This window comes from Sarcophilus harrisii, chromosome 1 (assembly GCF_902635505.1).
Source record: "Sarcophilus harrisii chromosome 1, mSarHar1.11, whole genome shotgun sequence".
NCBI lineage: Eukaryota > Metazoa > Chordata > Mammalia > Dasyuromorphia > Dasyuridae > Sarcophilus > Sarcophilus harrisii.
Genome location: NC_045426.1, coordinates 514054300 through 514070676, shown reverse-complemented (window position 1 = coordinate 514070676; position 16377 = coordinate 514054300). Strand labels below are relative to the sequence as shown.

The 16377-nt window shown below is 31.3% G+C and overlaps 1 protein-coding gene across 8 annotated transcripts in view; it reads left to right on the top strand.

Moving 5' to 3' along the window:
* CDH19 (cadherin 19) overlaps nt 1-16377 on the top strand; it is a 165150-nt gene that overhangs the window by 132728 nt on the left and 16045 nt on the right. For 6 of the 8 annotated variants that reach the window (XM_031946687.1, XM_031946686.1, XM_031946688.1 and 3 more), the window contains one exon: nt 5920-6041. In XM_031946687.1, coding sequence (XP_031802547.1) covers nt 5920-6041 — 122 coding nt within the window. The other 2 variants (XM_031946692.1, XM_031946691.1) reach the window with 2 other exon arrangements.

Sequence of the window (16377 nt, the reverse complement as noted above, 5' to 3'; positions counted from 1 at the left end):
ACAAAAGATCACTCAAGGAGAAATAAATTCTCCAAAATATCAGTTGCATTTCTTGAAGACAGTAAATAATCTTGTGCATAAAAATGGTTGTACTATTAAAAGGAATAAAATATGCCATTTTTTAATTTCTTATAATTATTGAGATTAATTCTACTGAATCCATTCTCTGACAACTGTTCTAGTAAAGTAGGCAAGCTGTTTATCAGAGTGTCAATTACATTAAGAGACTCAATATTCATCACTAAAACAAAAAAGATATATAATTAGAATATGATTTATAAATTTAATTTATATTTATTTCTTTTAACATTTTATTTTGCTGACTTTACTATAAATTTGTATGAAAATGGGTTTTGTATTTAGAATTAATTTTGATCCTCCCTGAATTTTGTTAATAGTCTTTCTTATACTTGAAAAGTAGAAAATTTTAATTTTTAACTTCACATAATTTCTTTCACTTCTGTATTCCAAAACTATTCTCATTCTTCCTGTGAGCAAGTTACTCTTTCAGGCCTTGAAAAATGTTTATACCTGTGATTTCATGGACATAAGGAAGTTACAGAGCAAGGACTTATAAAAAATTAGTATATTTATTAGTCCCTAGAGAAGCTTGATGAATTAATTGCCTAAAGTATCAGAACCACTATGTATCGGTAATAACATGAATTCATGAATGCCGTGGCACAGAGTTGCTTTACAGTCAAAACTCAGGTCAATCTCCTTTTTAAAAATGGCATATCACTTTCAAGAATAATTTTAGCTTCTCTAGTGTAAAAAATAAAGAGCATAAACTTTAAGAATCTCCTGAAACCTGACTCTGCAGTTATACATGCTAGATACAAATCTTACCACTGATGTTTGCTTTCTATAGGATCATTTAATATTCTTAAATCTTAATTTCCTCATTTATAAAATAAATGACTGAGACTAGATGGCCTTTGGGTTCATTTCCAGCTCTAGAACTATAATTCTGTAGCATAGAAGTATTCCACAATATACATTGCTATGCATGCATATGCATATATTTGCATGCATATATGTGTATATATTGAGTAAATGTACATGTGTGTGTGTGTGTGTGTGTGTGTTCACATATATATTAGGTACATATAGGAAGCATTTCTTGGAAAGCCTTCCTTCTCTGTTCTACTTCTGATACATCTTCACTATATGAACACTTAATTCTTTGGTGAACAAATTACTTTATAAAACTTATAGAAATTTTATTTGTTTATTGCTTCCCTTCTAATCTTGTCTGAATTAGTTTTGTTTTTACAAAAACTTTTTTAACTTAATATAATCAAAATTATCTATTTTGTGATCAATAATGATCTCTAGTTCTTCTTTGGTCACAAGTTCCTTCCTCCTGCAAATTTCTGAGAGGTAAACTATCCTATGTTCTTTTAATTTGTTTATAATATCATTCTTTATGTCTCGATCATGAATCCATTTCGACCTTATTTTGGTATACAGTGTTAGGTATGGGTAAATGGAATATTCTCTCTAAAATGAAATATTCTCTCTTGAGGTTTTCTTGGTGTCTGTAGAGGCAGCCTTCCTTTCAGTTCAGTAATCAGCACAAGTGCAGCCAGGTGTTAAAATCCAAATCCTCTAGTGTCTCTTTCAAAGTATCGTCTCCTTTCCTGAGGCCTGTTTAGCTTTCTTAGAGACCTATCTCTCATCTTGGATCCTAGAGCTTAAGGCCCTGCTGCCAGTCCTTTGTCTTCTCTGCTTCTGCCAGCTTCTTGAGGTCTTCCTGAATGTGTCTTGGTTTCTGTGGAGGAGGTAGGAGGACCACCACCAAGGTCTCTGTTTTCCTGTTCTGATTCTGACTGAATTTGTTCCAACTTATATCCTCTCTAATCAAAGGTGTGAATCTTGTAGAACTATAGTAAGTACTAAGTACATGTACTGAACTAGAGAACTGTTAAGCACCATACTAAATAACCACTGTCTCTATCAATTCCATGAACTTAGCACCTTGTTTCAAGTTCTGGCCCATAACAAGTAAATGCCTAGTTTCTGCTACAGTAGTTTCCCAGCAGTTTTTGTCAAATAGTGAGTTCTTATCCCAATAGCTGGGGGGGGCGGAGGGGGGAAAGGGAGGGGGAGGGTGTGTGTCAAACAGTAGATTGCTAGAGTTATCGATTATTTTGTCCTGTGAACTTAACCTAATGCACTGATTAACTATGTTATTTCTCAGCCAGTTCATGATTAGGGGTTTTAAAATTGTTCTTTTTCTACCTTTTTAAGTTTCAAGCCCAATTCATTGATCTTCTCTTTCTTTATTTTATGCAAATAAGGATCCAGAACTATAAAATTTCCCCTTATTACTATTTTGGCTGCATATCTCAAATTTTGGTATGTTGCCTCATCATTGTCATGCTTTTGGATGAAATTATTAATTGTGTCTATGATTTGCTGTTTCACCAATTCATTCTTTAGGATGAGATTATTTAGCTTCCAATTATTTTTTGGTTTATTTTCCCCTTAAAACAGAATTTGGTTTATTATCACTGTAATTTTCAATTACATGGAATGTAATTTTTATTGCATTGTGAGCTGAAAAAATGCATTTATATTTCTGCTTTTCTGCATTTGATTTTGAGGCCTTTATGTCCTAATTTATGGTCATTTTTTTTAATATATGTTCCATGAACTGCTGAGAAGAAAATGTACTTTCTGTCTCCATTCAATTTTCTCCAAAGATCTATCATACCTTACTTTTCTAGTATTCTATTTACCTTAACTTCTTTCTCATTTCTTTTGTGGTTTGATTTATTTAGTTCTGAGAGAGTAAGGTTGAGATCTCTCTCTATTTTAGTTTTGCTGGTTATTTCTTTTTGTACTTTTCTTAACTTCTCCTTTAGCAATTTAGATGCTATAACACTTGGTGCATATATGTTTAGTTTTGATATTGCTTCATTATTTATGGTACCCTTTAGCAAGATATACTTTCCTTCCTTATCTCTTTTCATTATATATATATATATATATATATATATTTTTGCTTTTGTTTCATCTGAGATCAGGGATGACTACCCCTGCTTTTTTTTTTTTTAATTTTACTTCACCTGAAGCATAATAGATTCTGCTCCAGCCTTTTGCCATTACTCTGTATGTATCACTCTGCTTTAAATGTGTTTCTCGTAAGCAACATATTGTGCGGTTCTGGCTTTTAATCCAGTCTGCTATCCATTTTCATTTTATGGGAGAATTCATCCCATTCACATTTACAGTTAATACTACTAATTCTGTATTTCTCACCATCTTATTTGCCCCAAATAATTCATTTTTCTTTCCTTTTCCCTTTCCCCTCCTTTCCAGTATTTTACTTATGAGCAGCACTTGCCTCAAGTAGCCCTGCCTCTTTAGAGTCCCACCCCCTTTCTTATACATTTCCCCTACTATTTCTGTTTTCCCTTCTATTAGCTTACCCCTTCCCTTTTCCTCTTTTCCCTACTACTTTCCTATAAGGTGAGAAAAGTTCCTCTGTGTAACCAAATATATTTAATATTCTCTCTTTGAGCCAAATCTGAAGATACTAAGATTCATGCAATGTTCATCCCCTTCCCTTTTCCCCCTCAATTATAATAGTTTTTCTTTGCCTCATTGTGAGATATAATTTCCCTCATTTTACCTCCACTTTCTCCCTTTTCTGTTGTAATCCTCTTTTTACCTTTACTTTATTTTTTATATTATAACAGTAAAATCAAATTATACATGCATTCGCTATGTACACCCATACCAGAGATACAGTTCTCAAGAATTATTTTCTTATTACCTTTGATGTTTCTCTCAAGTACTATATTTGAAAGTCAATTTTTTTGTTCTGCTCTGGCATTTTCATCAGAAATAAATGGAATTGACCTATTTTGTTGAATGTCCACCTGCTTCCCTGAAAGTAAATGCTCAGTTTAGCAGGGTACTTTATTCTTGGCTGCATTCCAAGTTCCTTTGCCTTTTGGAATATCCAGTTCCAGGCCCTGTGATCCTTTAAAGTGGAAGCTTTTAGTTCATGGGTAATCTTGATTGTGGCTCCTTGATATTTGAATTGTTTCTTTCTGGGTACTTCCAACATTTTTTCCTTGGTCCAAAAGTTCTGAAATTTAGACACAATATTCCTTGAAGTTTTACTCTTGCGGTTTCTTTTAAGAGGAGTTTGGTAAATTCTTTCAATGGCTATTTTATTTTCTGATCCCATGATATCAGGGCACTTCTCTTTGATGATTTCCTGAAAAATAATGTCTAAGCTCTTTTTTCTTCAAGATTTTCAAGAAGTCAATTATCCTTCAATGGTCTCTCCTAGATGTATTTTTCAGTTCAGTTGTTTTCCCAATTAGGTATTTTACATTTTCTTCTATTGTTTTTTCATTTTGGGGGAGTTTTGCTTGACTGGTTTTTGATGTCTCGTTGAATCATTCATTTCCATTTGTTCAGTTCTGATGTTTAGTGAATTATTTTCTTCATTTACTTTCTTTAATTATTTTTGTATTTGTCCAATTGAATTTTTAAATGAGTTGTTTTGTTGTGTGGATTTTTTTCCATTTCACAAATTCTGTTTTTCAGGGAGTTATTTTCTTTTTCCATTTTTTCAATTATATTTTTCAAGGAGTTATATGCTTCCATTTCATTAAGTGTATTTTATAATGAATTTTCTTCAGATAATTTCTGTTTTCTTTTCCAAACCCTCTTGTAAAGTTCTCATTCCCTTTCCCTACTTTTCTTCAGATTCTCTTTTAATATCATTTATAATTTCTAGTAGGAGAGCCTTGTATAACAGCTGCCAATTTATATCATCCTTTGGGCTTTCATCTGGATACAATCTGCTTTTAGTCTCCTCAGGGTTTGAAATATGTTCTTCTCTTTCACCATAAAATGGTCAGAGAGTCCTTTTTGCTTTTTTGCTCATTTTTTTTTTAAGTAGAGCTCTGCTTTTAGGGCAAGGGAGATCTACCAAACTTCCTCTACAAGAGGAAGCAGTGTCTGAGCTGAATGACTTCAGGTGCTGTGTGGGTGTGGCCAGCTTTCATGGAATTCTGAAATTTCGAGGTTTCTTTTGTGTTTGTGTTGGATATTTCATAACTTCTCTGCTGATCTACTGGATTGCATCCAGGGGAGAGTAGCCAATCCTGCTGTGGATTCCTTCCTGTAGACTCTCTGGCACACTGAGCCCTCAGCACCCTGGGGTCTGTGCTGCCTGCACTTGGTGTCTATGCTTTGCCTGCCTGCACTTGACCTTCCTCCTTCTGTGCTGATTAAAACAGATCTATTCTGGAGAGCTTTTAAATTATCTTCTGCTAGTAATTTGTTACAATCCCAATAGTTGTGGATTCTGTTAGTCCAAAATTAATTTAGAAGCTGGGTTTGCTAAATTAGTCTGAAGATCATTAGAGAATGTCAGAAAGAAAAGTGTGTCCTGTCCACCAAACTGAAAAACTGAATAAGCTTTTTAAATAAATTATTCTTTTGTGTGTGTGTGTGTGTGTGTGTGTGTGTGTGTGTGTATACATATACTTATGTATATGTGTATGTATGTATATATATATATATATATATATTTGAAAGGGTCAGAAAAATGGGTTTATTTTTTATTTTTTACAGTGATTTGGACAATGAAAGCTTAAAACTATTATGATAGCGAGACATCTTTAACTTTGTTCTTAATGAACATTTTATTTACCAGTACACAAAAATTCAAAATGTGCCTCCATATGATTATAATGGAGCCTGGTTATTGCTATATCATTTATTCCCAACAATGTACTTTTTATGATTTTACAGAATTTCCAGATAGAATACAGCATATGAGGTCTACCTAAGCAGACTACATAATCTGTTAAGTGCTTCAAAATTAATATTTTTAGGAAAATTTAGGTATTTATCATCTAATTTCTTTTGCTTTTTTTATTTTTTCAGATAATTTACAACAAGTATCTGAGGCACAGGTGTATGTGCATGTTTTGAATGTCAATGACCATGCACCTGAATTCTTTCAGTACTATGAAACATATGTTTGTGAAAAGGCAAATCCTGGGGAGGTAAGAGGCTAATCATTAACTCAATGGTTCATATAAAACCACATAATGAACTTCTTTTTATTGATGATATTTCAGTATTATATATCTGCATGTGAAAAATATTATCACTGATTTGACCAAAAGTTTCTCAACTATACACTTAAGGTTTTCAGAAAATTATTTTTGAGATCTTCATTATCTTTCTCACATTATGATTATTTTTCTTCATTGTTGATTAGCAACATTCACATAAATACATTTTCTATTTTCCTCTACAAGGGGAATAATCTTTCATATGGAAAGGACAGAAAAATGTAAATAGGAATTGTTACACAAAATAAATAAGGATATGCAAAAACAAGCATCACATTACAGCCTTAAATGACTTTGGAACATGACTCAGATAATCTACTTTTTATAATAATAAAAAAAATCCTAACAGATTTAATTTTTTTATCCACTGTCAATAATATTTTGAAGATGGTAGAAAATGGAAGAGCTTTACAAGAGTTAAGAAGTGCAAATTTGTAACATTTTCCAAATGCAGAAAATACTGATTCCAAAAACTATAGACTAGTGAAATTTATTTTGATTACTAGTGAGGTGAAATAATTTATTTAGTAGGATCCTTTGCTGAGAAGTAAAAATGGGGCTTTTAAAAGAATTAAATGAGTTACCTAAGTTCATATCAATTTTCTCTTCTAAAATAGGGATAATATTAGGACTTACCTCCAACAGTTGTATTGCAGATCAAATGTAGTATTGAATCACTTAGGAAAGTGCATTAACCATTATAAGCACCATATAAATGCTAGCTACCATAGTAGTAATAATAGATCTTTTTTATTTCATTATTTATTACCAGAAAACACATCTTCACAGAACAAAATTGATTGAGAGGTATAGATATAAGAACCAATTGTTCTTTCATTTAGCTTTTCTAGCAAAGTGCCTCTCCTGAATATGTAATGATGGAACAAGATTCTATGATAGATCTCACTAGAGAACCACTTCTTCATTTTTTTTAGTATAATATAGATATATAAACTTGGAATTATACCATCTATATCATCATAAACGATATACTTTGCAAAGTGCAGGTAGAAAAGGGATTCTTTGTTACATAGAAGTTGATTCAGATTCCATAGTTCTGGATGCTTTTTTTATAATGTGTACAGTAAATTATGGAATACTCATCTGAAACATTATAGACACTAAAAATATCAGAATATACAATAGAATATACAAATAAAAACACAGAATTCAAGAAGAAAAAGAATAAATATCATTCATATTATGATGTATAGCTGATGAAGAATTGCATTCTGTTAGACAATAAGGAAAAAAGCAACATCATTGATAAGCATTATTGGTGATTAATGAACTAAACTTAAAACAGAATTGGAGGAAGAGATCATATAGAACTGAATGGGGGAATTTTGCAGCTGGTCTAGTGGTGCAGTCATAATAGCAATTTATCATTACAAAGTGCTTTAAAGTTTTATAAATGCTTTTGTCAAAATAGTGCAATGGAATGGGTAGTCTCATTTCATTATACCTACTTTATGGTTAAGAAAACTAAGACCCTGAGAATTTAAAAGACAAGCCATGATTGTAAATTCATAAGTATGGTAGGTTTCAGTGGAGGTCTACTAAATCAAGGTCAACTTCTATCCTATATGTAGAAATTACTTTCTTGCTTCTATTGAAAACTCTTTTATGTCAGAAAAGCACACACACACACACACACACACACACACACACACACACATATATATATATACATATATATATACACATACACACACGTGTGTGTATTTTCATAGATAACGATATAAATGTAGATATGTGTGTGTGTGTGTGTGTGTGTGTATATATATATATATATATATATGCATATATGTAATAGATAGACAATCTAATCAGAGCATTATTATAAACAAAATCCTGTGTATATCTTTCATGGAGGATATAAGAAAACATATGGATAAAACATATTTGGAATATGAAAACAGGTAACATGATATTGGGATAGAGAAATGGTCTTGGAGTGAGGAGGACCTGCATTTAAGTCTCACTTCTGATAGTTATTGGCACTGTGATCCTCCAAAATTCACTTTGCCACTCAGTGTTCTAATCATTCCTCTATTACTATAAATTACAGAATAGGTACAATATAGCATTAGTTGATGGAATTTACTCAGCCAGGAATTCTTGGTTCCAATGAGATCATAGTTCTAATTCCCTGTCCCTAAGAAAGCATTAGCTGTGTTATAAACTATATTACTCTAATGATACTATTATTGATGATCAAAACTTTCATTGTATTCAAATAAAAAATATAATAAAATCTATATGTTATGAATACTCATGATCTAATCAGCTGGATAACATGAAAATAGAACATCTTATTAAAATGCTTGCTTTACTGACAAATATTGAAATAAAATCACATAATAGTAACAAAAGTTATCTCCATTAGTGTGAAAATTGAAACATCCTGGGTATATGGATATGTCATTGAAACAACAAAATTACAGTTTTGATTCTGTATTTTGCTAAAATGTTAACCAAATCCTAAAAAGCAGAAATATAATTGTCAGGCTTTACTCCAACCTCAAAGATATTTTAAGTTGGATAGAGAAGGGATTTGACTTAATACAGTGTTTGAACTTAGAAGACATTTAAATGTCTTCTGTAAAAAATTTCCCTAAAATTTCACATATGGACGAAAACAACTAACAAATCTTTGTTATTAAAAATCACTTTCTAGTATCTGAAGCAGAACATTCTTATGAGACATGAATATTTAATGGGAACAGTTTTGATTATATTAGTTTTTAGTTCTGAGAGGAAAAAAAACATTGATCTTAATTTCTTTAATGAAAAACAGGATACTTATTGTTTTTAATATATGTGTATGTATATATAACATCATCATAGTTTTCCACACTATTACTACCAACACAATCCCATTCCATATAGCAAATCTTATATTTAAATGAAAATTATGAAGAGGACATCTGCACAGCCAAACAATATATTGAAAAATCCCTAAATAAATGCAATGGACAACAGCTTTGTGATCTGTATCCCCATAAAAGAATGGATTTAAAGTATCCTCTCTTATTTCTTCTTTCAGGTTGTGTTTTATCTTCAAACTTTTGCTATATTCATTTTTGATTTGTGCGATTTATTCTTTTCATTTACACTGTTATAGCTATTATGTATATTGCCTTGACTCTGCTTCAATCTATACTCGTATGTCTGTGTAGATATTTATGTGTATTTATATACATATAGGCTTATGTGTATATATGTATGTATATGTACATATAGCTATACCTTCTTCACCCAACATCTGTATTGCATGGAGGCATTTTTGTGAATTTGAATAAATCCAAATTGTTTCCCCAAATATTTGGATTCACAGGTTAACTACTGCATTATTGTGCTTATCTCCTCACAATTCCTCCAATATTGGTTATTGCCATATGTTTCATTTTTCTCCAATGTTTAGGATGTGAGGTATAATTTTACCATTGTTATATTTGTATTTCTCTTATTTTAGTGATTTGAATCATTTTTCTACCACTTGTGAATAGTTTATAATTCTTTAGAGAATTCTTTACTAAAATCCTTTAATGGCTTGTCCATTTTGAATGGCCAAGATGCTTTTAAAAGTGAGTTCTGGTGGGAACTCACCACCAGAATTATTATTCAATAGATATTTGTAAAAGAAGTGTGTTCCAAATAGAAAAAAATGTAGTGAGATACAAAGGCATGAGTCAAATAAAATCATAGCTATAGAGCTATAAGGCAACTCAGGGTCCATTATGTCTAATGTCCTCCTCCCATTTTACAGAGCAGGAAATTGAGGCTCACAGAAGTTTAATAATCAGCCAGACACAGAAGTAATTTGCATCAAAGGTAGGGTTTCACTCAATGTTCAAAACCAGTGCCCTTTTCTTTCTAGTTTCTGAGCATACCAGAAAATAAACATAATGGGAAATAAGATGCAGGAAATTAGTATTGGTACTATGACAGAAAATTGGTGTTTTATTCAACAGTCAAAATATAGCTATTGTCTAACAATAAGATTAAAGTATCAGAACTTTAATTTAGAAATTTTAAATTGATAGTATTAGGTAGTATTGAATAGGTGGAAAAGACTACAAAAGTAAGCTAGACAAACGGTAATGAGTTTTGGCTATAAGAAGTTTTCATTGGAAATTCAGTTCAACAAAATGATACAATTGTATTAAGTATCTTATATACATAAAATACCTAATTTGGAACCAGAGATACTAAGGATCAAGCAAAAAAAAAAAAAAAAAACCCTCAGAGATTATATGCTAGATAGTACAGGAAAAAAAAAAAAACATGCCTTATATAAAAACATCAATATCTTGTAAACAAAATGGAGAAGGTAGAGAATATTTCTTGGTAGGGATAAGAGAAACTTTAATAGAGGAAGTGGCACTTGATCTGAAACATGAAGGAATGAAGGATTTTGAGATATATATATATATATATATATATATATATATATATATATATATATATAAAACAATAAAAAGAGATAGGTAATGTGAATATGAATATATGGAAACGAATTATACATTTTTGAACCAAATTAATAAGCCAGTTGGATTCACTAAAGGGAATATAAAATGAGTCTAGAAAATTATATGAGAATCATACTATGGAAAGCTTCCAATAACCAAATTGAGAGAAATTTTCCTTGAGAAAATAGAAAGTCACTGAATATCTTTGGCCAATAAGTCACAAGGTAAAATCTGCATCTGGGTACTATATTTTGAAAGCCATTTTAATAGATTTAAGAAGAAAAATATTAGAAGCAAGAAGAACATCACCACTGAGATGTGAGAAAAGATTGAATTTAGTGGTAGTTGTATGAGTGTAGAAGATTGAATATGAAATGATTTCTATTGCATTCTTTAATATTTTATTCCAATACATGAAAGAAAAATTTTATTATAAAGCCAAGTAAACTTTAAGAGTTTTAGTTCAATATTTTTCATTGTAATGTATTTCTATTCAGGGTCTATCAAGTACAAGTTCTTGTGTTAAATATTAGACCTACAAATATAAGCAACAATTAGAAGATTCTTCACAAGGAATTGAATGCATTGGGAGGTATTGTGTCATCCCTTATAGGAATTCTTCAACAAAATGCTGGATGATTACTTACTCAGAATAATATGGAGAGAAATATTTTACAAGAATTATTTGGTCCGTATAGTAATTGAGTTCTTTTTACTTTGGTACTTTACTTCTCCCCTTCAATTATGTGAGTATGAGTCAGCAAGAGTTTCATGGAGGAGAGAAATTATGTGTTTAAACAAATGAAGATAGTGGAATCTATTACAGAAATAGAAAAGGGCTTGCCCACAGATCATCAAGTTCTTATTGAGTAAATATACATCCCAGGACTCTAAGTCCTGGAAAAGTCACTTGTATCTAAAAGAGAGTATTCACAGATGGTTGTTTTATGCTATTTGTAGCTCAGAGTAAAGGAAATATTTTATATAGATAAAATTATATCACTATGTTTTTTTATTAATTTTTTTAAATTTCCCCTGCTATCTTTGAAGTTTACTTGTGGAAATTTCAGATAAAATACATGTAATATTTACTTTTATATGTCCTGATGTTAGGAACACTTTCAATGTTCATTCTTATTTTATTTTTATTAGTTCAGTTCTGAAAGAAGCATTCGATGATAAAAGAAATTGATTTTAAAGACATCTCCTCCTTCCCATAAATGTCTTCATGATATTGTCTAAGTGAACATCATGACATCATATCTATTTAGCAGAATAAAATCTGTCCTGTTCAATATATTCCTGTAACCTCTGCCAACAACAGTGTAGTATAACTGCTAGCTGCCTCCAGCAGGGGAAATATTGAGTTGACATAAATCTGTTGAAGAGCACATGCTGCCTAATATCTAGAGCAAATATACTGTGTTCAAATTGGAACATCACAAAGAAGAAAAAAAGGAGACTTCTCAGTACCCCCAGAAAAGAGCTTGTTTCCATGAATTCTATGAAAAGAAGGAACAATCTAATTAAAGATGTTTAATTCTTCCCTTCCTTCAGGCCTGTGCATTGCCCAACTACAGAGTACAAAAGATCCTTCAGACCCTTCTATATTCTGCCTCCATATGGGTAGGAAACAGGCTTGCTATTCACTCTTATGCTTTTCTTTTATTTTTTTTTATTTTTTTATTTAATAGCCTTTTATTTACAGGATATATGCATGGGTAACTTTACAGCATTAACAATTGCCAAACCTGTTGTTCCAATTTTTCACCTCTTACCCCCCCACCCCCTCCCCTAGATGGCAGGATGACCAGTAGATGTTAAATATATTAAAATATAAATTAGATACACAATAAGTATACATGACCAAACCGTTATTTTGCTGTACAAAAAGAATCAGACTCTGAAATATTGTACAATTTCTTATGCTTTTCTTTAAGGAAAAGTGGCAAAATAATCCTTCTATGCACTCTAAAAAAATTCTTTATAACTTCACAAAAATTCTTAGAGGCCCCAAACCATACCATTTATGTAGTAAATCTAACCTTCAATTAGAGAAGATAGCTCTTCCATTCAATACTCCACATAAATTCTGAGTATAAGTTAAAATTTGATGACTAGTAAATATCCTCCATGTTCTTAGCACTCTGCACAGTGATCTGTCACTACCTTTGTACAAGTTTCTTTCTCTATATCTTGTTATCTTAATCTACTATATACTCCACCTTTTTCAAAAAGTTGTTGTAAGAAAATAATATAAACTTACAGTACTTTGAAAGCCAAAGCTCCAAACAATTTCAAATCTTCTAAGAAAAGCCAATGTCTTATATGATGGGCAAATGCAACTTTTTAACTAATCAACATTTTAAAATATTATGGTAAAAACATGTATTTGAAATGGCTAAATCCATGCATTGTCTGATGAATGATAATGAAGATTATCCAGCACAAAAATGATCTGTAAATCCTCCAACTGTAGGATTTAAATCTGATTAAATGTGATTTTCATTGTCAGTCAGTTAAAAACCCTTTATTAAGCACTTTTACTAGACACTGTCATAAGACCAAGAGTCTTATGTAGAAAGGAAGTCCCTGACCTCAAACAGCTTATATTTTAATGTGGGAATGCATTATCTAAAAAGAAACTGAAAAGCTGGGGAAAACAGAACTTGAAAGCTGAGGAAAACAGTACTTGACATGTTATCTGAAGTACAGAATGAACTTTAGAGAAGAATGAAACTCAGCATACTCTGAAAATAGACTTTCTGAGCAACTTTCTTGTAGATGAGCATTTTAATAAGAAGAAAAAGCTGTCATCTGATCATTTAAGAAGCACAAACTACTTTCTAGAGTCTTAAGAGGAATTATAAAGACCCTTTGAACTTCTCTTGTTTAATTCAATCACCCACTGATATGCTAAAGCCATCACTGGTCCCTGAAAACCAATCTATCAAATTTTCAGTGTAAGTATTTACAATCAAGAGATTGAAAAATCATATACATATACAATGGTTTGTTGTTTGCCTAGATTTAATTGTGGAAATATTAATAATGCAAATTAAACTTTAAGATACATCACGTTTCAAAGAACCATATATAAAAATTTATTAGTACACTCCTAGGACTTAAGACAATTTAATCCAATAGTTTCAATATCAAAATTTAAGATACTGATTTATTTCCCACCCAACATTTTTGTTACCCTGTTTGAAAATAATCATTTTAATTGATTGAGAAAGCTTCAGCAAAAGAGGTGGATAGGTGGATAGGAAGTATTATTCTTCTTTCCTTTTTCCATCATATTTTTAAAGTCCAGTAGTTGTTATTATTAATTTATACTGAAGAATCAAAATTATATTTCCTGATTTTTTCCTCAATCATTATCTAATTTTTTGTCATTGCTTAAGAAATAGGTTTTTGTTTCAAATTTTCTCTTTTTACAGATCTTTGAAAGTAGTATATAATTTTGGTTTAGCCTTTGGAATTGGTTCAAGCTAAAGGATTAGAGTTGAACATATCAATTGAAATAGTAACTTGTAAACAAGAAAACTAAAGTAAAATAAAATAGGGATTTTTGATAATTTTTTTTTTTACAAACCATCTATCTCCTTCAATAGATGTTCAATGGATGTACAATTATCCATCATCATATAATGTATACATTAATTTCTTTTTTTTTTGTCCTTTGAAACTATTCACTCAGATGCAAGTATTTACCACGATATTTTAATATCATGTTAAGTAGATCTCACTGGCTATTGTATCAGCCTAATAAAACCATTAATATAAGCATGAGAGTGTCTATTTGTTTATAAGTTTAATTCTTCTCCACCACTTTCCTGTTTCTACTTTATCTTTTCTATATCTGTTATCATAAAGTAGCAAACATTTCTGTCATCTGACAAATGATATGTTAATAGTGGGTAAGTGATTGTAGTTTCCAAAAATAATCTGAACTGTACAAATATGTATACATATATTGGATTTAACATATATTTTAACATATTTAACATGTATTAGACTACCCACCATATAGGGGAGAAGGTGCGGAGAAGGAGGGGACAATTTGGAACAGAAGACTTTACAAGGGTCAATGTTGAAAAATTACCTATACCTATGTTGTGTAAATTGAAAAACTTTGATTAAAAAAAAGAAATAAAGACAATTTAATAAAATAATCTGGAACATAACCCTAGAAAATAACCCACTATATTTAGCATTAGCTATCATGCTCCTCAACTAAATAATTAATTAAAGGTCTATGAAGTGCAGAATTATTATCATATTATTATATAAAATACAATTAAGATTTTAAGTAAAGACTAATAAAATCATCATTTATTAATAACATTGAATTTATATAGAAATTTATGGCTTGCAATATGATCTACATATATTATCTCACTTGATCTTTACAACAATATTGCAATGTAGGTGCTATTATTGTTTTTATTTTATCAGTGAGGAAATTGAGATAAACAGAAATTCAATAACTAGTTGTCATTAAGGAAGGATTTGAATTTAAATCTTTCTCTACTTAAGATCCAAAGCTGTAACTACTGCATTCTCTACTTGCCTCTTTTAAATACTAGAGTTGGTATAATTCATATACAAAGCAAATTGGCATTTATTCAAAAAACTTTCTTAGATTAAGCAGGAAATCTACATATGGTTAGAAAGACAGTGTTCTTTTGTGACAGGTAGGTGGTACAATAATTACAGCACTGGGACTGTAGTTAAAACTTGCCTTTAAATCCTGCCTTAGACACATCAGTTGCTTGACCCTAGATAGTCAGTTGACTACTGTCTGACTCAGTTTTTTTCTTCTGAATGATGGAAATTATACTAGAATTTACCTCAGTGTGTTTTGTTGATAATCTGAGATTGTTGTAACATGTACCTGCTCAGTAGAGAGTAGGCATTTAAAAAAAATGTATGGTTCTTTTCATCTTTTGGAAAGTATTCCTTAGAATTCTATATGGGAGTACAACTAATAGAAGACATTATCTAGGCAGTAAAACAGGAAAGCCATAACAAAAAGCACATAGGTTGAAGAATCTATTCATAAGGAGAGAAAAGACCATGGTAGATAATTTCCCTAGTAACACTTAACTTAGGAATACCTGGGTTTGAATCTTTCCCCCTTTATTAATTTGTGATTCTGAGTGAGGCTCTTAATTTTTCTCAGTCAAATTTTCCTCATCTTGAAAATGTGAATAATAATAACATACACAAAAATGAATTTTAAGAGGGTTCTAAGAAGACAGTGAAGTAGGTCAGAAAATTTCAAATTTACACCTCAGGGCACACATGGCCTGGTTAAAAACAAAAAAGTCATGGGGCAAAACAAGAACACTACACAAAAGACTTCAGGTCTCAGATTAATCAATGGTGAAGTGCAAACAATTCCAGGCTAGCTCCACAGAAATAACCAGTGGACAGCCTGGGCCTAGCAAGGTTTGACTAGAGCCTTAGCTTGAACACAGGAACTCTTACCTTTTGGACAACATAGAGAGTCACAGGATCTGGGAAGGATGAGGGATTTTCTGATGATTACAAATGCTAGGCTCAATTATGCTGTTGAGACTTGGCCCTGAGCAAGAAAGAACCAGCACACTCAGTGCTGTGGTTCAGGAAAGCTGTTGGCCGGGGGCAGTTGCGGGATGGTGGACCTTTTGATTTGGGTTTCCAGAACAGAAAAGTGAGCTAAAATGAAGCTAGAAGCACCCCATGAATAGAGATGTTTATAATAGTACTTCTCATTAAAAAATGAATGGATAAGGAAGAAA